The 27,513-nt window shown below is 42.1% G+C and overlaps 1 protein-coding gene across 1 annotated transcript in view; it reads right to left on the bottom strand.

Moving 5' to 3' along the window:
• The window catches only part of LOC122795952 (transcription factor TFIIIB component B'' homolog), a 905,227-nt gene that overhangs the window by 621,660 nt on the left and 256,054 nt on the right, over window positions 1-27,513 (bottom strand). Inside the window, exon 5 of the mRNA XM_044064434.1 lies at window positions 9,437-9,588. Coding sequence (XP_043920369.1) covers window positions 9,437-9,588 — 152 coding nt within the window. The remainder of the gene's footprint in view (window positions 1-9,436; window positions 9,589-27,513) is intronic.

The raw sequence follows: 27,513 nt of genomic DNA, 5'->3' as shown, positions 1-27,513 counted from the left end.
GAGGGGGACCCGGGAAGATTATTTTGGAACAGGAAGTGTGGTGGCAAATCTTTTTTAATGCCACCACACTGTCTGGTCTTAATGACATTACTTCCATTACGAGCCTTCTTAAAATGAAAGCTTATGGTAAGTAAGAATTTTGTGTGTACTTTTAATTATCAACAATACTTGCATTAATATAGGACTCGTGTATTCACTTATTAATTTCTGAATATATTTTATTCTACTACTGGATTTCACTGTATGTTTTACTTCTACAACATTTGCAAATTTCCAGTGTCTGTACCTACTATTTTAACACACTGCGTGTATATGTATACCTGTGTATATACACATACATGCACATACGTGTGTGTGTGTGTATATATATATATATATGTATATATATATATATATATATATATACACACACACACACACACACACATATATATATATATATATTTTTTTTTTTAATAATAATATATACTTATTTTTTATGGACATAATGTTCATACATTTTTGGTTGCTTTTAGTAAATTGCTGCTTGGTAGTGTGTCTCTTTTAGGTTTTTAAAAAAACTTCCACATGATTTTTTTTAGTATGAAAGTTCGTCACATGATCTGTTTCTTATCAGATGATGTTTGGTAATACTGGACAGAAGAGTACATCTTTCAACTTTCAAGGATTGTATTTATCCCTTTTTATCGTAAATTTTGTTTTCTCTTTACGTGTGTGAAATAATTTTTTTTCTCTGGTACCAAGCTTTTTTGGGTTTTCTTGTCAAGTTTGTTTGGTTCAGACCAATGAAATTTTCTCGTATGAAGTCTGACCAGAGGGAGCACAGGGATGGTGGTTGTCATGAACCCCAAAAGTCCTTAGCATCTCACTTGTTGAGAAATAACTTTCGGAGATGAGATTTTGGGGAAAAATGGACAGGCTGTGAACTCTCAGCTTGGGGGAGGAAGCCATGCATTTTCTGTGTGTCCTGTCTGCAACCCAGAAAACCAGATTCTGCACAGGGACCATGTGGGATTTTTTTGTAGTTTATAGTGAAAAACAGATCTGTCAGAAATTAGAGGGTGAAGTGGACATGCTGAAGAAGAATTTCTGGATAGAGCGCCTGGATGAAAAGGTCATCCAGGTAGGGAAAAATCTGGATTCTCTGAGTGTGACAGAAACATACTACTGGAGCTAGACACTTTGTGTACACTCCTGGAGCTGTGGAAAGACCAAAAGGCAGATCAGTAAAATGAAAAAGCAGGAAGCCAGAGAAAAAAACTTGCAGAATCTCCTGCAAGAAGGACAAATCTGTATGTATAGGTGTCTTTTGGAACTAGTGACACTAAGAAAGCTTGGGGAGGATGAAATTCAGAAGAGTCTGAAGACAGCATTTTGAAGGCTGGTACCTTCAAGTAAGTGTTTAGGAGAGACAGGTCTTTGATGGGTCTCCACTGTCCCTATTTACTTGGGACCAGAAAAATCCAGGAATAAAACCCTTTTTCCATGAAGTCCTTTGAGACTTGGTCAATGGTGCAGATTCAAGAGGTCATGAATAATGGAGGCCAAAAGGCCTAGTTGGTTTTCAGGAGATTGTGGCATGCCTTTCTGAGAGGGAATATTTTCTCAAGACATGGCATAACAGCTCTTGATGAGAGAGGACCTACCTGTCTGTACTAATAACTTTCCACCTGGCAAGGGACAGCAACAGTCTTTGGTGAAAGAGGAGTAATGGGACTGAGGGCGAAGGGTGCAATGTTGCAGAGAAGTCACAGAATTTTTGCTTCCAAAGACAGGCCTCTCTGATAGAGGTTACCTATGTTGTTTTAAAAGAGTACCTCTTCCTAGGGGTTTCCCTTTGTTTCTGATCTGCTCTGGGATCCCTTCTAATGAATGACGGAGATTTAGGTGGATAGTTCCTATGGTATCCAAGAACTGAGAAGAGTAGAATCTGTCTGCAGTCCTTCGTTGCCTTACCCTGGTCATGAAGAATTTTGAAAATGCTTGCAGCCTGTGGATCAAATGGTAAGTCTTTGCCCAAGGGAGGTTCTAAAATTTTTGATTTGAAATCCTCAGGGATAGGCTGACTGTAAAGCCATGCATATCTGTGAATAACAGATCCAGAAGTCGCTGCCTTAGAAGAAGCATCCACAGCACTGCAAGTGCACTTAATGCTGTGCCTGGCAATTTGAGCGGCCTGCGATAGTAAGCCCTTCCTTAGATGCTTAGACTCAGCTGTAGGAGGGTGCAGTATAACTTTAAGGAATGCAGGACAGAGATTAAGTAAGTAGTTATTTGAGTCTGATAGCACATTGCCCTAAAGGCAACGGTAGAAGGAGATGCAAATCTTCTTTCTCCATCTAATCTGGTGTCCATAAGAAAGGCACTAGCAGTGGGCAGAAGCTCAGAGGGCTACCTCAAGAGGGAGACACTGCAGAGGGGTATGCCACTGGATAATTGTATATGTATTTTAGGTAATCACGCCCCTTGTAAAACCTGTCTGGTCTTTTAGAAGCTGGTAGTTTTGAATCAGGTGAAGAAGAGCTGGACTGAAAGGAATCCTGGAAGGCCTCAAGGAGAAGAGGACTGGAGAAAGGGAAGGAGTACAAATCTCCAAAAGGGTATAACACCTCTTCTGAACATGAATCTGCATGGATTGCAATTCATAGAGTTTCATCATGTTCTGTACAGCCTCTCCAAAGGAAGCTTTCTCAATAGGGGAATCCTGTGAGAGACGGTCCTCTTCATCAGAGGACATTTGTCCTGGAGAATGCAGCTAAGAGGAACAGTCAGGAGAATGGCAAGAATTGTAGTTCTATTCTTCCACAGAAAAGAATGAAACCAGGGTAAGTTTTGGAGAAGTAGCCTGAGGTTGCAGAGATTCAAAGGAGGGAAGTTTCAAAGACATAACAGCTTTGAACAACCACGATGAGAAGTCTAGTCACTCCTTTCCCCTAGCTGCTGAAGGACAGGCCACATGCCTCACCATTTTTTTCCTTCTTTTTAGGCATGATATCCACCTGGATGAGATGGGGTGACTTCTATTACAAAGTCTTGGATCTTTTCCCCTAAATAAAATATGACGGAAGCCGTGCTATCCTCAGAAATGATGAGATGCAGTGCCATAATGTTATCAGCAGTCTGCAATGTCTCAGGAGCTATACTGGTCTCCGACGAGATCTCTCTAGCAGACAACTGAGTAGTAGCCTGACATACCATGGGTTCTGGAATGTCATTGGGTATGTTAGAGTTAGAAATGTTGGCCTGTGGATACATTTCAGGCCTCTCTAGTTTTTTTCTTTGGCTGCAGATGATCATTCCAAGGATGTGGAGTCAGCCATCTTGGACTGAGCCAATTGTTTAAGATGCTGGGGCTCTAAAAACGTGTTAAGAGTGGAAAGCCTCAACCTGAGTTTCGGGAACAAACAGACAGACTGAGCAAGATCTGGATCCTGTTCTGGGCCTAGGCATAAAAAAAAAAAAAAAAAAAAAAACACTTGGCATGCACATCCTTGTACGGAATCTGCCTAATGCACTCACACTTGCTCCTCCTAGCTGACATCTAACAACTTTCAACAAAATAGTGCAAGTACAAAGGAAAGTTCCCCAACAGGGTACTTACCTGCACAAACAATCGAAGCAAAGGTACCAATGATCAAACTACAGTCTGATGGATGTACGACTTGCATTTGGGCAGGCAGAGAGACAGTCTGACAATCCAAGATCATACGTCCAGCTGCACACCACAATGCATCTAAGCAGAGGTCATGGTTTGGAAGTATGACCTAGGGAAGGTAAAGCTTTGGTATCTCGGCTGGACATCAGCCGTGACAACCCATATGTCAGGAATACTGCAACATGACTTTAGTCAGGACATCTTTCTATGCCTGCATGGCTAATCTGCACAGGAGGCAAGAGCAAGCCCCTCCTTATTTCTTACTATGACTACAATGTTGTCTGTAATGATTCAGAGGGTCCCCAATATCAAAATGTATTTGAATGCTCTTAACGCTAAGTTAACAGCCATAATGTCTTTCACATTTACCTGCTTCTTTCACATGCTTTTGTCTTGTTTAACCTGGGCTATCAGGATCTCACATGGGACCCTAAGGGCAGAGTCCAAGGTGTCTATAGTTGGTTTCTAGATAGATTGTGGTAGTCTGAAGAGTAGCCCCAAAATGAGGTGTATCTGCATTTTCCACCATTAGAGTTATTTTGTTATGTAAGGTATGTTTTGGATGAGGGCTTCTAGCGAATGGAAAAGGTGACAGCATCTGTACCTGAGATGCCACTTCAACTACAGGATTGCTAATAGTATGAAAAGGATGCAGGATGCCATGTAACCCAGAATTCTGAGGAACTCCCTTGCATTGACTGTATCCTTTTCTCATGTATCTTGGATCAAGAGAGAACCCATTATTGACTACAATGCCCCTTTTGGCATGTACCTCACAAAGCACAAGCAGCAGTTTTAGAGACCACAGAGGTTCCTCACCCAGAGAATCCAGGGCCTCAAACATCCACCCTACACAGATAGGCTAAAATCTCTGTCCCTCTATTCAGTCTCATACAGACTCCTCAGAGGTGACCTCTGTCTGGTATACAAAGCAATCTCAGTCCCTGATGGGACTGCTGCATATCCACAAGTCAAGCTCCACTCAAGTAACCCACACGCACAACCTCAACCTGGTCTGTGACATCAATAGGACTTAATGGGACAGATTTGTGTCCCACAGACTCCCCCTTTTCTGGAATAAATTCCCACTCAACATAAAGCAGAGTACCTCATTAACCCTTTTTAGGCACAACCTAGATAACTGGATGGGGAACAGAAAATACACCCCTGGAATTCCACCTGTGTCCCTGTTGGACAGTGGCATAGGGTGCTAACATGTTGGAATATCGGCTAAATTTTGACTAGACTTGTAGGGGTCTCAGGGCCAATAGCCTAATAACTTTCTATGATCCTATGAATAAAACAACAGAGGAAATGATGCTTCTTTCTACCATGAAATTATGAGACCAAAATGTTTACTTGCATATGATGATCCAAGATGTTGTGTAAATTAAGGGAGAAATGGCTCCCATTTGGAGAGACTGAAAAATAAGCATTCTAGTGCTGCTGTACAAGAACAATAGGGACATTCTGAACTGTGGGCAGTACAGAGGTATCAGACTCCTATCACACTGCATGAAAGTGCAGGAAAGAGTGCCTGATAAAATATATACACATAGTAGTAGAAAGTAAGATGGGAGATGAGCAGTTCAGATTCAGGTCAGGATGCAGCACAACTCACCCAGTGTTTGCAGTGAGACAGATAGTGGAGAAGAATCTTGAGATGAAGAAGGAATCCATCACGGCATTATTACATTTGAAAAAAGTGTATGACAAGCTACTAAGAAAGCTGACTTTGGCAGTCCTGCAATAGTTCTAAGTCCTAAAAACATTGGTAGAATTTAGTGCAGGCTATGTACATGATCCAGTGACACAAGTACAGTATTCAGTCTCTGAGAGGTTCCCAGTGGGATTGGCTGTACATCAGGTTCAGCTCTGAGCCTACTACTATTCATACTGGTGATAGATAACATCAGCAAACAGGTCAGAGGGAATAAATTAACAAGGCTGATGTATGCAAACAAGCAGAATCAACAAAGTACAGGGGTTTAGAATGCAAAACTGCAGGAACAGTAGATGAAACTGAGTAGAGATAAAATTGTTATAATGGCAACAAATCGGGGAAATCAGAAGTTGAAAAATGAGATATAAGGGAAAATAGTGAAACACGTTAACTGCTTTAGGTACCTTGGAGGGGTAGTTGAGGAGAAGGAAAGTCTGAATGAGGAGGTCAAAGCTAGAATCAGGGCGGCAGCAGCCAACTGGCACAGAGTGTCAGGGGTAGTATATGACAGAAGTATGCCAAAGAATCTGAAAAGTAAAGTGTAGAAAACAGTGGTTCAACGTGTGTGTGTGTGTGTGTGTGTATGTGTGTGTGTGTGTGTGTGTGTATATATATATTTATATATATATATATATATATATATATATCTACAGAGAGAGAGAGAGAGTTGTGTGGAGTGGCAGGTTAATGCAGTGTGCGACAGGTGTGATGGGATCGGGTTCGAAACATGGCAGAGGTAATTATTTGGGTGGGAGGTTGGTATAATGGTTAAGGTGTTTACCGTACAGACACAAGGTGCATGGTTTGATTCTCACATGGGGCAATTGGCTAGGCTTAAAATGGCTCATAAGGGCAGTTAGCCTAGTACTAATCTATGAACCTACACTGTCCTGAAGGAGGAAGACCTTCTTTAAGTGTCCAACAGTGACACCAGAAATTATACTCTCTTTACTGGGCTCACGTTTCACTTGTCCAGGCTGAGAAAAACACTCAACTCTTGAAAACATAAGGATCAAGTTCAAGGCCTTCCGAATCTCCTCCAAGGAGACTACTTTTTAGAGGCAGTCATCCAGGTATGAGTAGATGTAGATGTCCTTTGTCCTACATTTGGCATTTTGTAAAGATCCTGGATGCAGCAGAGAAAGTAAAAAGAAGCAAACTGGAAATGAACCCTCCTGTTTTGAATCATAGAAACTTTATGTGGTCCATGAATACTGGAATATGTGGACAGGCATCATTTAGGTCCAGGAAGACCAAAAAAAAAAGTCTGCAGGACAAGCAAGTAGGAGGCTTTGGATGTTCAGCATTCTGAATTTTGGGTTAATCAGGAATGTGTTTAGTCTTGACAGGTCCAAAACAGGTCTCCATGTGCCTTTATTTTCTGGGCACCAAAAAGATCCTTGAGTAAAATCCTGTTTTAAAAGGGGCAAAACCAGGGTCTACTTGGTTTTCTGGTACTGCAAGGGCACCTTCAAACTATGGTCTGCTTTGGAACTACAGCTTTTATCCCTGTTTCAGAATTTTTAGGACCCAATGGACATAAGTTATGCTTTCCCATTTTTTGACAAATTGTGATAATCATGCTACTCTCAAGGAAGCAGAAGATAAGAAAACTCTGGGTTTGAGAATAAGGAGGATTAGGGTGGTATTTTGAGGAGGAGGGAGGAGCAGCCAGGCTGAGTCATGATTGCCCGACATTTTTTCCTATACCAGTAACTTCTTACCCTTGCCTGTTTTGCTATAATCTTGATCAAGATATAGAGGTCAAGATTTGTCTGGGTAATTTCTGCAGAACACAGGTGCCTAGGAGTGAAAAAATAACTGCTTCATGGAGTGCATTGTCTTTCCTTTTTCCTCCAAACTTCTGAAGACTACTTCAGCAAAGGTCTGAAAAGCAGATCCTTACAGTGGTACATTTAGGAGCTCCACCTTCAAATGGTCTGGAAGCATCTGTACCCTTAGCCATACATCTCTGTAAAGCTTAACCTGTTGCTGCTGCCCTGCATGATTCATTTACTGCTTTGCAGCTGCATTTTTTTAATGTCTGATGTCCTAGGCTGTTGCATCACATTTCAAGCATCTCCTGTGTCAGACACTTGTCTGTGACCCCTGCTACATTGGACCTCATCTTCTCCAGCAGAGTTTACTAGCAGCTGAATATACGGGTCTGGCATTATAACATTCTGAATGTCAAGGTAGTAGAAGTATAAGCCTTTTGACCCAAAGAAGTTGAGAATCATACTCTCCAGCACTGGGAAACGGATTTATGGAAAGAGATGAAGAGGATCCCTTGCCAGAATCCAGGGACACCACTGCTGGCTCAACCAAAGGAAAACTGTGGGAATTCTAGATCCAGAAGAACCAGTCTGATTTCTGTGGAACAGAGAGTGGAAATCTGGCTCCAAAGATGCATTTGAAAAATGCATTCTCCAGGACATCGAGAGATGGAGAAAGACTTAAGCTCAGGCAGACTCTTAAAGCGGTATATCTGAGTTGGGTCCAACATTCTCCAAGACTCCCACTAAAATGCCTCCTTTATGTTATGGAGCATGCCCCCAAAAGAGAACTTCTAAAGGTGAAGCAGAGGGCAAGGTATTCTTCATGCTAGAGTCATACAAAAGAGTAAAAAAAATCTGGCCAACATAAGCCAGCTAATCCCCTCTGGGTCTGGGTATTAGAATCACCCAAAAGAGGATCAATCTTCCTTCATGTAGATGGGACCCCTTACACCCTGAATTTTCAACGCTGGCTGTCTGGACTTAAGGAACCTCAAAGTCCAGGGTCAAATGAAAAAACTCTTCTGATGACGGATGGGATGTTCACTGGACAGGAGATCCACTTGTCCTATGCTGTAGCAAACTAGCAGTCACTGGTTTGGTGCTTAAGCCTCAGCTTCTCTAGAAAAAAATTTATTGAGGGCCACAGTTCTTGGGTAGGTGACCAAGATCTCCATAATATTTAAGCAAACCTTCACACAAACTAAGATGAAGGGGATACCTCCTTCACCCTTGCTAATAAAACCATGTGTTGAAAACAGGGGCCCTAACAGGTCTCAAAGCCAGACAGATATTTAATGGTTTCAGTCTGGGAGGATATATTAGCAATCAAAAGTGTAACAGCTTGCACAGCAGTCACACCAGACATGGAAACTTTGAAGTTGGGGCTGTAAAAACACATGACTGAATTTAACGTCACTGGGCCTCTTGAAACTGTTTACGTCTGACAGACTGCCCTCAGTCTACCAACATTTTTCCTTGTGTGACTTTTCCATGTGTTGCACTCTGGACACTCCCAGAGGCTTTGTGTGGTGCCCCAGCAGTAAAGGACTAGATGTATCTCCTTTCTTGAACTGCATACTCCTGGATAGATTTTGATCTCTTTCCAAATGTCCTCAGGGTGAACCTAGCACAGTGTATACAAGTGACCACACTGTGTTCCAGTTTAAGGAAGAAGAAGCAAACGGTATGAAAAACTCTGAGGAATTTGTTTCCCCACATTCAATACAATTGTTTTTCTTAATTATCTCCAGTTCAGAGCCACTATCAGGCATTAGGATATCAGTTACAAAAAGGGAAAAAAATCTCCTGAGGTACTTAATCCTTCCTCTGAAAGCAGTTGACCAATGGGTTGATGCTGCTTAAGAATCGTGCAACAGCACAAAAGCTGTGGCAAGAAAGATCTGAAGATGGCATCAGCTAATGTCTATCTTATACCTCTCCAAAGACTTTACATCTGACTGGAGGGAATTGGCGAATGTCTCTTGGGGAAGTAGAGCTCTTGAAGTTAAGTCAGTGATCAGGGTATCTGCAGGCAGGATCTTCCTCAGACATAGACTGCAACAATGAATATTATAATAAACATCTTCATTAATGCACACAAACAAAACAGAACACTCCGTTACCTTCACATTAATGTCTTTTGTTAATGCTGTCCGTAATTACTTGAAAATCTGTCCAAGGATCATATGCATGAAAATGATTTTACCTGCAAACCAAGTTTCAAAAGTGTAAAATGTAGTTTAACTAAGGATGTGGCTCACAGTAGCTTTTGCCTCTTACCGTTGTTGTCCTGCTGTGATGGCCTTATAGGAAGAAGAACACGAGCCCCTCTCCTATGTATTCCTCTGCCAGGTCCTGGGAATCTGTGAAGTCTGTGCTTGAATTCAGTGGACCAGCTTCTTTCATGTTTAGGTGCGTGTCCCGAAGCAACACTGTGGGGGAAAATATAAATATATTGGATACACCTCATTCTTTTACAGCACTTTTCTACATTACAATAAGAATAATACCACTACAGTCTTTTATGAGGGTAACACAGCTACACACCTTTTATTACAAGAGTTACAGAAGTAGTTATGTTCAGAGCTGACCCCAATGCACCTTACAAGACAAACAATTTCAAACTTAACGTGACATATCTGCATGTCCTCTTTCGCCAACAATTCTTTACAAAGATAAATGCCTTATGCTTTTTTTTTTTTCATTTTACCCAGTAAGCCTATTGTACACAAGTGTCCCTTTTGGGGTGACCTAAGAGCATTGTGTCATTAAGTGACTAGCTTATCAATGCCAATATGCAAAAATGGCACTGGAATGAATCAAACCCTATAGGACTATAGGAATCAGATTAACAGCTCAGAGCTTTAATCATTTGCACTAAATGTCAGAAAACATTTTTTTTGTTTTTAATTCTATCTGTCCCTACTTTTGCTAGTGACAGGTCAAGAAACTACCCTGAATCAAGTAGTATATGGCCTCACCAAGATGCTACTGACGTGGCCTTCAGGTGAGCAACTTAACATAAGTAAGCATCTTGCATGCAGACGCTACTCTGCTTCGACTGCTGACTGGTCTAATTTCATTTTTCTCACAAGTTCACCTGCACCACTGCAGTAAACCAGTAAGAGGCATGATTTCATTAAGTGCATCTTCACTGGAATTGTCTAGGTAAGCAAACCTCAGATGTTTGCACCTTGCATCAAGAATGCAGTACAGAAAAAGGAAGAGGACTGGTAGGTCATTCTGTGGATTGTTAAAAATAAACCTGAATAAAGGAGTTTTAAAGTTATGTGAAGGGATGCTGTCTAGTAAATTATCAGACAGACAAGGGACATTATAAAGATGAAGAAAGGAGATACACATCTTGACAAGAAGTAAAGAGATTCATATACACAGTTGTTTGTCTTTTCGGCTTTTCCCAGTTAGGGGTTGCCACAGCGGAACTCTGGACCGCTAATGATTGGCAGTAGATTTATTTTATGGTGCCGAGTTGCCATCCTGACGCCCAACCTTCAGCAAAGGCACGCCCATTCACACATGTCTTTCGGAGGCCACTCAACCACGGGGAGGGCATGCAGACTCCACACAGAAGGCACTCCAGCCGAGAATTGAACAGGAGACCCTCTTGCTGTGAGGCAACAACGCTACCACTGTACCACCGCGGCTTTCCAGATTCATATACACAGTGACAACTGTATTCTAAACTTTGATGCATCATCAAAGTGAAAAGCAAGAACAGCAGATAAGGTATGCAGACTGAATGAATTACGAATGCATGACACTGCATATATATGAAAAACGGCAAATCTTTTAGCAAACGTGGCACTCAGCTTGACAAAAACAAGCAAAATGCAAATATATGAAGCATGCCCAGTGGTAGTGAAGGAGGTATAGTAACACTTAACATTCACATACTGCCACCCCCAGCCCAAGAATGAATTTAGCACTTGCCTCAAACTGTGAACTTGTGCTTCAGCTGTCACCATGTGTGTATGTGGGGGTGGCCCGCTGTCAAAGATGCAAGTTTGCATCTGACCTCATGTGAATTGAAAGAGAGAGTGTTCTGACAAACTGATTCTTAAATGTACCAGTTTCACTCACACTTGCTACTTATCTAACACTTGTGTCACATCATCATTCTTCTATTTTGCCCAGAACAAAAAACAACTAAATAATTAAATGAAAGCTTTCCTCACCTTAACAAAATCCACTTTTCTAAACTCTTGTATTCTAGAATCTTGCAAATGTACCTTTTTGAGCAAAGAATACCATTCAGAAAATACTACTTCCCACATAACTTCCTCTTGTATTACCTTGCAATGTGTAATACAAGTGTATAACACTCAACCCAATGGATTTTTCTGAAAAGGTAACCAAAACAGTGGACAAAGGCAAAAATTACAGTTGTGTACACTTACCATAAATGTAGATGTTCAAGTGTATTCACTGTTGCAGTCATTACATTTGGGTAATCCTGCTGGCAGGTTGCCTTCAGCCGGCCTGAATTCCAAAGTCTTGGGTCTTGCATCGGCCGCCGTCGCCCCTTCCCTAACGTCAGGTCGTCAGAGGTACAAAAGCAGCAGCAGACGCCACTTTCTTCAGTTTTTCTTGTCCCAGATGTCAGTTGCCCCCCAAAAGGGTAGCCAAACTTTATATATATATATATTCAGAAATACACCAATATAAATTTTACCTTCATCTATAAGCAAATACACCACATAGGTAGTATAAATCAGAGAAGGAAAGATAAGAGCCAAAAGAAAAAAGGGGGAAGGCGGATGGGTAACCTGGACTGCAACAGTGAATACACTCGAACATCTACATTTACGGTAAGTGTACACAACTGTAATATGTTCTTCGTGTTTCACTGTTGCAGTCATTACATTTGGGTAGAGTCCCAAAGCTATGGTTGGGAGGCTGGACCTAGACAGCAGTAGGAGCAGCTATGAGGTCCTGCAGGACTGCAGTGGCAAAGCTTGCCCTGGATTTAGAGTAGAGTGGCAGATGATAATGCTTGTGAAGGTGTGCACTGAACTCCAAGTAGCCTCCTCTAAAATGTCTCTGGTTGGTACTCCCCTGAGAAAGACTGCTGAGGTGGCTGCAGCTCTGGTGGAATGAGGCCTAATGCCCTTAGGCACCGGCTTGCCATGGTGTAAGTAGCAGAAAAGAATGCAGTGGCCTAACCACTTAGAAATAGTCTGCTTTGAGATAGGCTTCCCTTGTGATCCTGCAGCATATGCCACTAGTAATTGCTCCATCTTCCTGAAAGCTTTGGTTCTGTCCAAGTAGAATCTAAACTGTGTATGTCCAAAGAATGCAGAATTCTCTCCCCCTTGTTCTGTGGATTTGGGTACAACGTTGGCAGATGGATGGCTTGGTTAAGAGCCACACTGGACACTACTTTAGGCATAAATGTTGGGTTTGTCCAGACCCTGTCTGGATGAAAAATGATGAAAGGTTCCACAGCCATGAGCGCCTGTAGCTCTGAAACTTGTCTTGCAGAAGTAATTGCTAAGAGCAGAGCTGTTTTCCAAGATAAAAACTTCATATCAGCAGTAGCAGCTGGCTCAAAAGGAGGCAGTGTGAGCTTTTCCAAGACATAGTAGAGGTCCCATGCAGTTATTGGTAGTCTCCTTGGGGGCCTTACGTTTTTGGCTCCTCTGAAGTACTGCCTTAATAAAGGGTGAGAAAAAAGTGGTGACTCTGTATTGTAATGAGCCAAAATGGCAGAGGCATGAATTTTAATTGATGAAAAAGATAGGCCTTTGTCCAGCATCGCAGTTAAGTATTGCAAAATCTGAGGAATATTTGGTACCGCTGTATCAGTTCCATGTGCCTGGGTCCAGGCACAGAATCTCTTCCATTTTCCAGCATAAGACTTTCTAGTATTAGGCCTTCTGGCTTCCAGAATGACATCCATCACAGCTTTACTGAGTGGTGTTTTCTGTATGACTACATTATGCGCCATGCTGCCAAGTTTAATGTCCTGAGTTGGCTGTGCATGATCTGATTGTTTTGTTGGGACAGTAGTCGAGGTATTTGAGGGTAAGGTCCAAGCTGGGTATAGAGATAACTTCCTTAGTATTGGATACCAGTACTGACGTGGCCATTCTGTGGCAATCAGTATGATCTTTGGCTTCTCCTGTCTGACCTTTAGGAGCACCTTGGGGAGGAGAGGCAGCGGAGGAAAGGCATATACTGAAAGGTTTTTCCAGCTGAAAGATAGGGTGTCCACTTTCCATGCTTGTCTGTGATAAGTCCTTGTGCAGAATCTTTTTAGTTGGTAATTGAGAGGGAGGCAAATAGATCTATGTCTGGGCATCCCCATTTCCTTGTTATCAAGCTGAAGACTTGTGGATCCAGCTTCCACTCGTGGGGATCCATTAGGTTTCTGCTTAGTTCGTCTGCCAGAGTATTTTCCTTTCCTGGCAGGAACTGTGCCTGCAGATGTACTTGGTAAGTCAAAGCTGTGTCCCACAGGGTCATGGTTGGTCTGCAAAGGGGGTAAGAATGTGTGCACCCCTGCTTGTTTATATACCACATGACCATGGTGTTGTCTGTCTTTATCAGTAGTTGTCTGGTTGAAGTAGGTCCTTGAAGGCTGTCAGTGCATTTTGAACAGCTAACATCTCTTTTTGATTGATATGTAGATGCATTTGGTTTGAGGACCATGTGCCCTGAATGCATCTTCCTGCCATGTGGGCTCCCCAGGCACAGTCTGATGCATCCGTTGTTAGTGTCTGCCTGGCTGGAGGTAATGTGAATGGCTGTCCCTTGTTCTGGTGACAAGCCTTTGCCCACCATCGAAACTCCTGTTGCAGGCAGGGAATGAGAGTAATGACTGTTTCCAGGCTGTGGCAATGTTGAGTCTAAACACTTTTTAGGTACCATTGAGGTTTCCTCATATGCAGTCTTGCATATGGAATTAGTAGGATGCAGGAGGTCATGAAGCCCAAAGCCTGCAGAATTTTCCTTGCAGATAACTGGGCCTTTGTTGCCAACATTTTGAAACAGGTAGTCAGTTGCCTTTGTTTGTCTGGCGTGAGATAAGCCATCTGGGCAGTTGTATTCAAGCTTGCACACAGGAATATTATCTCTTGTGAGGGTACGAGCTTTGATTTCTTTTTGTTGACTGTGTACTCTAGGCATGTTAGAAGTCTTTTCACAAACGCCAGATGTTAAAGAATGTCCTTGTTCTCTGCTTGAATGAGACAGTCGTCCAAGTAAGGATATATTTGTATTCCTCTTTGTCTGCAAAATGCAATTACTGGTGCCAGGCACTTTGTAAAGACTGTGGGCGCAGTAGATAAGCCAAAGGGCAGTGCAGAGAATTGGTAATGCATTGAACCAGCCTTGAATCTTAGGTATCTTCTGCATGATTGTCTGATTGGAACATGCAGGTATGCCTCTTAGGTCTAAAGTCACAAGCCAAGCATTCTTGCCCAGCATGGGCAGAAGGTGCTGCAAAGTCAACATTTTGAATTTCGGAATATTCAGGAAAGTGTTCAGAATAGATAGGTCCAGTATCGGCCTCCAGGCCTTGTCCTTTCTGGGTAACAAGAACAGTCGAGTAAAATCCTTGTCCCTGCTCTTGCTCTGGTAACTTTTTGAATGGCCCCCATGTCCATGAGGGATGAGACTTGTTTTTGTGCCTCTGCCCATTGATTTTTTGGCAGATCTGGCCAGCCGTTTGCCTTTGGCAGAGTATGGAAATGGAACTAGTAGCCTTGTGACACTATATTTACAACCCACTTGTCCTGGGTTATGATGTGCCAATTTTGAGCAAAAAGTGCTAATTTTCCCTCCAAGGGTGCTGCCAGGGGGAAGTCATTGGGACTGTTTTCTGTATGTTTGTGATCTATCTTCTCCAGCTTTGGAGGTAGAAGCCCCCCATTGCTTGGGCCTATGGACCTTGCACCTGGGATCTGCCCTTAGGGCATCTGGATCTGCTCCTTTGAGGTCTGTCTGACACAGGAAAGGGCCAGTTCTTTGTAGGCCAGTGTCTACTAAACCTAGGTGGCTGTACTTGTAAAAAATATTTGACAGTTTGCATAGATTTTGCTTTGTCCTCCATTTTCTTTAACACCTCTTCTGCCTTAACCCCAAACAAAGTATCATGCTGTAAAGGTGCATCTAGTAATTTTACTTTAATATGATAAGGCAGATTTTGTTCCTTTAACCAAGCATGCCTACTAATTACAGAACCTGTAACGGCGGCCCTGTAGGAGGCCTCCAAAGAATCAAAACCACATTGTAAAGTATGTTTTCCAACTTGTTCTGCTGCATACAATAAATCCTGCATTTCCTTGTTTTCTGCACATTCAGAATTTAACATTTCTGTTTAAGCAATTCCATGACATGTTGCTGATACTTAAGCATATGAAATTGACAGTTTAAGGCCCTTATAGCCAAAGTTGCAGATGTGTAAAACTTTTTTCCCCATCTATCCAGTGCCCTTGAATCTCTGTCAGAGGGGGTTGGGTTTTTTGCAGTGGAAGCCTTAACTCCCTTTAAACCCTGTGAAATAGTTTCAGGGTCAGCAGCAGGGTTTCTAAAAAGAAATTTGTGAGAGTCAGGAACCCTGTAATATCTGTCAGGCTTAACAGGAGCTGGGGGTAAGGAGTCAGGGGTCAGACTAGACTCCGAAAATACATCTACAATGTCTAACACAGGTGGAATGACTAGAGGCTTGTGCTGAGGTAGTAAAAGAAAATCCCTGAGCCTCTTTTTAGATTCTGAAAAAATCTTGGCTCTCCCAGCAGAAATGCTCCCTCATGGTATGCAAGGTTTCCCCAAAGGAATAGTCCTCAGGAGGAGATGTTGAAGGTATAGATTCTTCAGCATCAGAATCCTCATAGGGGGGAAGAGAATATTCCTGATCAGAAGAAATAGAAACCTGATCTGAAGATTCATAGTCAGTGTCTTGCCTAGGCCTTTTATCAGGAGGGGGATGGAAACCCCTGATCAAAGTAATCAAGTCTTCGGACATTTTGAGCATCTGTTTTTTGGGCATAGAGGACTGTCCACGTGACTCTTGAGTTTGTTTCCTTGATTTAGAATGTGCTTTAGTCTTTGCCTTAGAAGCTGAAGTCATTTTAATCTAAAGGTGTTTAGGTTTGAATACACCCTCAGAAGCCAGTATCTGCTCAGCGGCTCTGCTCCCATCAGAGGGATTAGCGTCCGAGGCTCCAATACCTTGAGTATCCAGAGGCATGGCCGACTTCATGTGGGAGTCAGTAGCAGCCTGTGACTCTAAAGTAGCGGGCGTCAGGGGTTGCGAAAGCACCTCACTGAGAACCGGCGACTGGCTTAGTAGAAGCTTCGTCTGTTTTGGGCCTCGGTTGTTTTTCTCTATCCTTTTCTTTGCATTTTTTGTAAACTCCAGTAGTCGGATGGCTATCCGATGACATTTCAGGATAATTAAACCGGCGTCCAAAAAAGTTTAAAACAAAATCTTACCAATGCTTAATAGTGCGTTGGTTAAATATAGCACAAAACCGACAACCAGTAACGTTGTGATCACTGCCTAGGCAAGGAATACAGTAAGAATGAAAATCCTTATGAGGTATTTGCTTTCCACAAGAAATACAATTATTAACTTTTTCTGACATTGGTCTGGAGCAAGAAAAAAGTTTCCCCAATGGGATACTTAGCTTTATTGAAGACTTCGGATCTGAAACTCAAACACGAAATCTCAGGAGTCGGCCGACCGGCACTTGTGAACCGTTTCTGCTTCAGGCACCGCGCGGCAAGAAAGACTGAAGAAAATGGTGTTGGCTGCTTCTTTTGTACCTCTGACGACCTGACGTCAGGGAAGGGGCGACGGCAGCCAACGCAGGACCCAAGACTTTGGAATTCAGGCCGGCTGAGGGCAACCTGCCAGCAGGATTACCCAAATGTAATGACTGCAACAGTGAAACACGAAGAACATCAGTACACACCACATACCTCAACCTGTCCAAGGTTTTTGACACAATTCCCCACTCAGGTAAAGCAGAAAAGCTAAATAAAATGGGAATAAACTCTTACATTACCTCCTGGATTACAAGTCAACTCCACAAAGAGATCAGTCACCAGTGGAGTCCTCCAAGGGTTCTGAGCTGGGACCTCTCCTGCTTGGCATAAAATTTTCTAATGTAAAAGCCATTGCCAAAGATCTCTGGCTGAGGAAGTTGTAGATGACTGCAAGCGAGGAGCAATCACTGAATCCCCAAATAAGACAGCCTGCAGGAAGGTTTGTCTCAAATAACTGGTGTCAAAATCGTGGACTGAAACTAATATAAAAAAATGCATTATTGACTCCTTTTCAAAAGTCATCTATCCCAGGGAACTACCGCAATGACAATACACCCCTAAGAACTGACCTAGTTGTTTGGAGACAGTGACCTAACCTTTGACCAACATGTGTTCATTGTTGTAAGAAAGTCCTTCTATATTGCTAAGCTTTCAAAGGGATTGTGTCTAGATCTAGGATGTCACTGTCCCCCTTTACACAGCCTTCATTAGGCCAGTCATTCACTATAATGCCCTCTTTAGCATGCATCTGTCCAGACACCTGCAACAACTGAAACGCACACAGAGATAACCTTACTAAAAGGACACAAGGTCTAAACAACACATCCTACATGAACCGACTCAAAGCCCTGTCACTGTACTTGGTATCCTACAGACTGCTAAGAGATGACCTATGTCTGGCATACAAGGAATCCTCTGACTCATTAATGGTGGATCTAATGCACATCAGCAAGTCAAATGGCATCAGAAATACTCGGTCTAAGGAATCTAAACCTCTTCTACAACATCAACAAAACAGTTTGGAGGGAAAGGTACATCACTTGGAGGATACCACTTCTGTAGAACAGACTCACAATCCACATAAAACAAAGTTCATCCCTGTCCATATTCAAGCAAAACTTGGATGTAGGGATAAGAAACAGAAAACCTACCAGGACTGCCACTTGTATTACTAATGGACACAGGCAGCTCTTAAATGCTTTATCCCATGCAAAGGTCCCCTAAAATTATCAAGGTTATGATCCCAATTGTTCTCATTAGGAGTAATATATAACTCTCAGCCATGGGATGGGTCAAGATCAATCTATAACTACATGGGATAAGTCATTTTAAGCTCAAAAAAGGAAACTGGCTAGGCTTAAATGGCCTGCAACGGCAGCTAGCCTAGTATTTACTTAAGCACATGTATATATCTTAAAGAGATTTTACAAAGTTTTCGAATTTACATCATGGCACCTGGTGCCCTACAACTGGTGCTCAGTTTAAAGTAACCATGTTGATGAAGCTGGCTGCATGCAACTTGTGGATGCATCATTATTTGGTTCATCTAGATCACCAAATGTTATGTGATATCAGAAATAAATAAAAAATAAGCTGCTGCATCTTTTGTTTGAAAAACTGTGCAACTTCAGCCACCAGAAAACCTCTAACTCTCTCTATTCAAGATCACTTAAATGAGAAATGGAACACTCTCAGCAGAATATATCTAAAGCCTAAAAAAAGCACAATGTGCAATGCTCCTTCTCCTTGCAGAAGAGGGAAGTCCTGAAAGTCTAAAATGCGTTTTGAGTTTGGACATGAGAGAGAATACAAAAATGAGACAGAATTTTCAGTGTTACTATGAGGTGAGAAGGCCTCTGCCATATGTATTTTAAGAGTATACAAGGTCCCAGAGTATACTGAAGCTTGAATTCCTGAAATAACGAAGTGTGCAAAAGACATTGAATTTGATGAATTATTTGATCCAGATACATCAGAAAAGACCTCTCAACTGACCCTATTGTGCAGGAACGCTCCCATTTTCAGGCTTGATTTAGGATGTCCCTATTTTTAGGCTTTATTTAACCCTTCACAGAATTTTCTGAATTCCTTCATCAAATAAGATTTCTGGAGCTATCTAGGACACAGAAAACCACACTATATAACCAACATACTAGCGGCAACAATAATTTAAAGAAAGTGGTCATGGATCTTATACCTCTCTCTTTCTGAATCAAAATTCTACCACACAAGGTCATTTATTTTTGCAATACAGTTCATTAACGTCTACAGATATTACACTGCCTCTGATATGTTGTATGTTTCCATCATTTTTGTCACTCTTGTTTTTTAAACACATATTCCTGAGTAGTATCGCACATATTCATGTTGGAAGTGGGAAGAATTATATGCCATTTGATATTAATACTGTCAGCTAATCAGATGTCCAGATTTTTACCTGGATGTTATTTTTCAATGGTTTTTGTTCTTGTTTTCAATGACTGAAGGTTTAGAGATTATGCATCAGAAACAAGACAAACAGCAGATTATGAAAAAAATCAGGTTTAATGTCAAATAAAGCAACTAACGTGTGCAGAGTAAGTGGCATTACTTTTTCATAGATAAAGTTTGAGATTGTGAAATTCATAAAGTTGTATATCACACATAAAAGTCTAAAAATGAGTAAAACGTTCAGAAATAACCATGAGAAATATGGTGAAGCACTACACAAGCTGTGGCTATAAGCGTGGCAAAAAGTATTTAAGTCCATTTGAGTTGTACAGAAATAAATCACTCTGCAAGACTGCAAAATGAGAAATTAGTTTTCATTCATAAAAATTAGATGGGTTAAATAATATCATAAAACTTGTCTGCCTGTAAACATGACTTGTGTTCAGCATGTAAACACAGTCAAGTGTTCTGGACAAAAATACAGAAAAAAACATGTCTACAGGAAAAGTTAATAATCAAAATGTAGAGTCAGATCAGACAACAGAAAACAGTACAATGTTTTATCTGTTAAGTGCTTGAAGCACTGGGTCTAAAGGACAGCATAAATGAATTCACTGTCCTATAAAATCCTTATTCTGATTATCAAAATGGAAAAGGTCAGAATGTGATTACATGGTAATATAACAAGAAAATAATCCCAATTCCATATACTTGATAGTGATAAAAACCTTTCAATTTTGGGTTGACTGACTTGTCAGAGGCTTGGTGCGGTGAAAAAAAAATACTCTGTGAATGAAAAGTTAACATGAAGATCAGAAAATGAGCAGAAAGTTTATTTGCTGAAAGAGTACAGACAGTTATTTACTATGCCACTGAACACATTAGCATAGACCTCATTAACAGAGAAATTGGCAACCTTCAAACACTCAACCCCACAGAGCTTGGCTTTGTCAAGGGGAGGTCATGTCTGTTAAATCTGGTCAATTTCTTTGAGACAGTCACCAAGGCTATGGATGAGGGGAAGACGGTGCACATCACCTACCTTGACCTGGCCAAGGCCTTTGACACTATCCCCACTCGGGCATAACAGATAAACTCTCTCAACTAGGCATCAATCCATACGTTTCCAGATGGATAGCCAACTGGCTCACTGATAGAACCCAAGTAATCAAAATAGGGGAAGACACCTCAAGCAGTAGACCTGTAACAAGCAATGCACCTCAGGGATCGGTCTTGGGGCCTCTGTTTCTCGGGATATACTTCTCTGAGGTGTAGGCCAAAACCAGTGGAGTATGCCTGACCAAGTTTGCAGATAGATGACTGCAAGCTGGGCACAGTCATCAATTACCCAAGTGATGTGGATGTCCTCCAAGAGGGTCTCACCTAAACAAATGACTGGTGCCAGAAACATGGTCTCAAGCTGAATGACAAAAAATGCATCATCATCCCCTTTGGGGAGAATGACGTCCCCACATATTATCACATTAATAACAACGTCCTAGGTACACAATTGGTAGTGAGGGATTTGGGCACCCAGGTTGATAGCAACCTGACTTTTGACCACCCTGTTGCTTCTGTTGTACGGAAAGCTTTCTACATGGCCCACCTCATAAGTAAGGACATCTCATCCAGGGACACAAAAGTCATAACTTCCCTGTATTCTTCCCTTATAAGGCCAATTATTGAGTACAATGCCCCCTTCGGCATGTACCTCACAAAGCACATGCAGCAACTGGACAGACCACAGAGGTTTCTCACCAGGAGGATCCAATGCCTTAAAACATCTACCCTACACAGATAGGCTAAAAGTCCTGTCGCTCTACTCAGTTTCATACAGACTTCTCAGAGGTGACCTCTGTCTGGCATGCAAAGTGATCTCAGACCCCATCTTTATAGGACTGCTGCATATCCGCAAGTCGAGCTCCACTTGAGCAACCCATATGCGTGACCTCAGTCTGGTCTGGGATATCAACAGGACTTGTTAGCAGGACAGATTTGTGTCTCAGAGACTCCCCCATCTGTGGAATAGTCTCCCTCTCCACGTCAAGCAGAGTACCTCATTATCCCTTTTTAAGCGCAACCTGGATAACTGGATGGTAAACAGAAAATACATCCCTGGGATTCCACCTGTGTCCCTGCTGGACAAGGGCTTTGGGTGCAGACTTCTCTAAACATGGGCTAAACTCTTGACTAGGCTTTTAAGGGCTTCAGGGGCAACAGCCTAGTAACCTCTTATGAACCTATGGGCTGTTAACCATGAGTTTACTATGTGCAGATAAATCCTACATTTGTCAGTGGTACATGTTCCAAAGAATGCACCAGGAGCCTTGAGAACCAGACACGAAGAGCTAAGCTGCAGAAAGCACATCAGTGTAATTAAAAACAGTTTGAGACAACTGTGTGTGTTAACAGCATGGTTACTATTGTGAAACAAATTAAAATATTTACTTGCAGAGAGCCACAAGTTCTTAAAGCTATAAAAACAACATTATCCATTTTAAGAACTGAAGTAGCTGTGTGTCATACCAGAAGCAAAGTATTTTCCATTTTTATCTTGATGGATAGCAGGAAAAGCTTGAAGAAATATTCCAAGCTGTGCAGTTTAAATTCACCTGTGGAAGGTACTGATTTTCAAGAATTCCTTTTGGTATTTTCTCAGTGTATGAAATGTTTGAGAGAACTGCTGTAAAGATACTCATCAGGTCTGGTTGCCTGAATTTCATCTGTTCTGTAACATACTTTGCTATGATGCGCTACAATTAAAGATGAATTGAGTAACAACTTTGGGATCAGATCAAACAGCATGATGTGACACTGATTTATAGAACAGAATGAGACAACATCCTCAATTAAAAGTCAGTGTAAAATCCATATTATGAGACTGAGACGCATGGGTCATGACAATGTCCAATGGCTTAAGGCAGCCAGCCAGTGAGAAAGTAAGTGCAATTACCTCTACTTGGTAGGATCAGTCTCTTATGAGACTCATTGGAATGATGAAGAACATTTACATGTATTTAGAATATTCTTGATACAGGATTACCATCAAGGAAATTATTAGAACACAAAGTTGAATCGTGCTGGAGTACAGAATAGGAAATAGTTTGTAATGTTTAAAGAGTAGTTGAAGTATCCACATTGAAGTATTATAATGTGAGCAAGTCAGTCACAGTTCACTGACTCTCTTCAAGAGAAATCTTGATGAGTGGATGGGAGATCGTAAGTTTACCCGAGGGGTCACATCTGTGTCACTACTAGACAGGGGCACAGTAAACTAATTATATTATATAAGGGGACCTTCACTGTGTCACTACTAGACAGAGGCACAGTATTCTAAAACTATTCTGTGCATTTTGTACCATTTTATGGGGTGGCGAAAGCCACATCACTATGGCTAGGCTTACAAATGCCCCAGGGCAGATAGTCTAGTACTAAAACTATGAAACTATGAAACAGTTCAAGCATATTATAGCCAGATTGAAGCTGTCATAGTGATTCTACAAAAACAATGCACTAGTTGATCCACAACCTTTAAGGAGTTCCACTAAAAGTATCCTCAGAAAGAAAAGAGCCTCATGCTACAGTATATTATTGTTAAGGGGATCAAGAATATATAAAAACTGGTGGCTGAAACAGACCATAAACTATTTATATTCTTTAAGAAATCACTGTACAGCACCACTGAGACTGCAGAGAATGTTGGTGAGATCACAGAAGCATGACCTAGTTATGAAGTATAAGCAAGAAAAATAAATGCATTCAAGAGTTACGCTAAGGCATTTGTATTTGCCAGAACAAGAGAAAGTACAGTTGTGTAAAATCTTACCGTAACAGTACATGCCCTTCTCTTCACTGTTGCAGAACTCTTTACAACAGAGATCTCCTGCCTAGGGCAGTTGGATGTCCAGCCACTATATCAAAGTCTTTAGGTAGTAATGGGTACGCAAGTACATCAAACATATGCTCCCCCATGCATGTAGGGCAAAGGTGAGATCTGGATGTACCATCCTCAGAACTGAAAAGCCCCAGTAGGGAAGACAGTCCAAGGATACTAGCAGGCAACAAGCACATCCAGAAGGAAAAAGGACCAGGGAAGGAAGGAGGGAGGGAGGGAGTGAGCACTGCAACAGTGAACAGAAGGACAGGTACTGTTATGGAAAGATTTTACAGAACTGTACTATTTCTTTCCATATCACCATTGCAGTATTCTTTACAATACGGGGGGGGGTGCAATAGCTCAAGAAGAAAATTGGGAAGAGGAAGGGCCATTAGAGCCCTCTAGGAAGCCATGAGGAATGGCCCTGGCAAAGCCAGCTGTGGCCTTAGAAATCACATCCAACTTATACTGCTTGGTAAAGGTATGCAGAGAAGTCTAGGTAGCTGGCTCAAAAATAGAATTTTGTATCCAAACCCTTGAAAAAAGCATCAGAAGAAGCCACAGCCCTAATGAAATGAATCTTAAAAGGAGGAAGGCTCTTCCCATGAAATGAATAGCAAAAAGAAATAGCTTTAGATATCCAAGAAGAAACAGTTTGCTTGGAAACAGCCAAACTAAAGACCTAGGATAAAAAGGAAAAAGGTGTTCAGATTTACAAAAAGTTTTAGTCTTATCCAAATAATATCAGAGTTGGCTATGCAAACAAATGGTGTGCAAAACCTTCTCACTAGAAGACTGTGGAGAAGGGAAAAAGTGGGCAAATGACTGGATGGAATAAGAGACAACTCATTAACCACCTTGGGCATAAACGGCGGATTAGTACGAAGGGACAACCTGTTCCTATGGAAAACTAAAAAATGAGGAACAGCCATAAGGGCTTGCAGCTCACATACACATCTGGCAGAAGTAAGGGCCAAAAAAGAAGAGTCTTCCAAGAACAATGCTGTAAGGAAGCTAAAGCAGCAGGCTCAAAAGAAGCCCAAGTCAATTTTTATAAAACAAAATTACAGTCCCAGGAGGGAGAGACAGGCTTCCTGGAAGGCCTAATGTGAAGGATGCATTTAAGAAAATGATTGGCCTCAAATCTACAGGCTAAAGGGGGAGTTCAAAGGCAGATAAGCTGAGATAATGGACAGGTGGGCCTTAACAGAAGAATACACCAACCCAGCATCGAGCAATTCACACAAATAAGAGAGAACTAAAGGAACATCCACATAAGTGAATCCAGGTTACAAGAAAGACACCAAACAAAAGCTCTTCCATTCAGATAAGTAAGATTTTCGACTAGTGGGTTTCCTGGTCTCCTGCAGGACCCAAAGCATCTCCTCAGGAAAAAAGGTGTCTGTAGGAGATCAAAACCCTATCACCCACATTGTCAGTTGAAGAGTGGACAGGTGGGGGTGGATGAGAGATTGTGTGAATCAGTAGGTTCACCCTGTGAGGCAACTTGTGATGACTATCCTTGGCTAGACTCAGGAGGTGGAGGGGGGAACAATGCTGTCTGGGCCAAGACAGAGTCACCAACAAGATTTTGGAAGCATCCTGTTTTATCTTGAACATGACTTCTGGAATGAGAGGAAGAGAGAGAAGGCAAAAAGAAACGTACCTTTCCAAGAAAAACAGAGGGCATCCACTTTCCAAGCCAAAGGGCATAGGGCTCTGGCACAAAACAGAAGTCATCTGTTCAGAGGGGAGGCAAAGAGATCTACTTGAAGAGTACCCACTGGTGGACAATGTCCAGAAGCACATCCCTGTGAAGCATCCACTCATGGGATTGTGTTATGGTCCTGCTCAGAGAACCTGCCACTATGTTCTGATCTTATGGAACGTAAATTGCTTGGAGTCACCTAATACTGGATACCCAGATCCCAAACCTGAAGGGCTAAACCTGCATAGCAGGGTAAGACACCCCCCCCCCATGTTTGTTGACATACCACATCACTGTGGTAGTGTATGTGAGATTGAGGGGTCCTGGAAGGAAAAGAGAATGAAAAGCCCGAACAGCCAGAAGAAGAGCTCTCATCTCTGACACTGATGTGGTCTTTCTTTTAATGAAGAGACGTGAGGCCCTGCACTTTCACAGGACTGAAGGAGGCCACCACCCCACATCCAAGGTATCTGTGCGAGTTCCTGAGAGCGGGTTAGAGGTGAAAATGAAGCCCTGGGTTGAGGGACAACTGAGGAATCTACCACTGAAGTTCCAGCTTAAGGGAAGGAAGAAAAGGAATCAGAAAATCTTAAGGATGAGAATGCTGAGGTCAAAATTAATTTAGAAAGAGGGAAGCTATCTCATGTGCAGTTTGGCTAGAGGGAGCATGGGATTGGTGCAAGCTATGATACCCAGAGCCCTGAGAAACTCCCTGGTTGTAACTAAAGCCAGAGGAAGAAGGGACTAAAAGAAAGCAATAAGTGTTAAAGCCTTGGGGAGGAGGCAGGGACACCAGCATTGGAACAATCGGGAGCCGGCATCCCAGAAATACACGACTCTGAGGAGTTAGGAATGAAGTTTGGAAATTTACTGTGAACCCCAGGCTTTGCAGGAGAAAAATAGTGTAGATGCTGATGTACCATCCCCTGATAGGAGGCCTGAATCAGCAGGTCATCCGAGGAAGGAAAGACCTGCATCCCGCTTAATCTGCAGAAAGCAATCACAGGAGCGAGGCATTGAAGACCCTTGGGGGAGTAGAGAGGCCAAAGGGCAAAGCAGACTCCTGAAAATGCTAGAAAGCAACAGAGAAATACAGAAACACCCTGAAAAGGGGATGAATAGGAATGTGAAGAAAAGCATCCTTGAGATCCAGGGAAACCAGAAAAGCCTGAGGAAGTAGCAGAAGAAACACTGTTTGAAGGGACAGCATCTTGAAAGGAAGAGGTCTTCAAAAAAGTATTAAGTTGAGAAAGATCCAGAATGGGTCTCCAGGTGCCTTCTTTCCTGTGGAACCAAAAATATTCTGGAATAAAACCCCTTCCCTGCTTTGAGGAGTTGGAACTTCTTGAATTGTTCCTTGAGCCAACAGGTCCTGAAGCACCTCTGGAAAAAAGGGGCATCTGTTCCTGAGGAAGCTAAGGAATGCCCAAAAAGGGGTGGAGAGATTGTCAAACCATGTATTAACCCTGGTGGATGATGAAAACAACTCAGGAGTCTTGGGTGATTTTTAACTAAAAAGGAAGGGACAGGGAAAGTTACAGAGAAAGAGGAATGTGACCGAGAAGAACTGGGAAAAGACAGCCAGACAGAACCTGGTTTGTTAGGAAAAAAAGGCTTCTGAGTAGGAAGAGTTTGGATAGCCTTAGCAGGGGAAGCCCTAATACCACCTCTTTTACCTTTGGGGAAGGGTGAGATGGTCTACGGAGAAAGTAGGCTTGCTAGGGTAATTCCTCTAAAACATAGGAACGGATGAAAAGTACAGTTGTGTACACTTACCATAAATGTAGATGTTAGAGTGTATTTACTGTTGTAGTCATTACATTTGGGTTATCTGCTTGCAATAGCCCTCAGTCAGCCTGATTAACAAACTCTTGGTTACTGCATTGGTTGCTGTCCCTTCTTCCGTGATGTCAGATCATCAGGAGTATAAAACATGCAGCCGACGCCATTACATCAGTTTTTCTTGCCCCAGATGTCAGGTGCCCCTGTAATGGGAAGTAATTAAACATAAAAGCACAAAGATATACCTACAACAAAAAAGCAAAAACACCAAAAAGGCTTTTAAGCATAGTAATAGAAAGTAGAGGTATAGCCAAAAGAAGTTAGTGGGCTGGAGGGAGGGTAACCAGGACTGCAACAGTGAATACACTCGAACATCTACATTTATGGTAAGTGTACACAACTGTACTACGTTCTTCGTGTTTCACTGTTGCTGTCATTACATCTGGGTAAATTCCCAAAGCTATGATTGGGAGGAGGAATTTAGATAGCATTAGGGCCAGCTATAAGGCCCTGCAAGACTGCAGTGGCAAAGCCAGCTCTGGATTTAGAGAAACCGAGAAAATTGGCAAATGATAATGCTTGGTGAAAGTATGTACAGAACTCCAGGTAGCAGCTTCTAGGATGTCCCTGATAGGGACGCCTCTGAGAAAGGCTGTAGAGGTAGATGCAGCCATGGTACAGTGAGGTCTGATCCCCTGGGGGATAGGTTTTCCATGGTGCTTATAGTAGAAATGAATGCAATGGCTTATCCATTTAGAAATGGTT

Source organism: Protopterus annectens, chromosome 2.part2 (genome assembly GCF_019279795.1).
Source record: "Protopterus annectens isolate FY-2018-M chromosome 2.part2, PAN1.0, whole genome shotgun sequence".
Classification (NCBI taxonomy): Eukaryota; Metazoa; Chordata; order Ceratodontiformes; family Protopteridae; genus Protopterus; species Protopterus annectens.
Note: the sequence above shows the minus strand (reverse complement) of the source record. Positions and strands in the feature narration are given on the sequence as shown.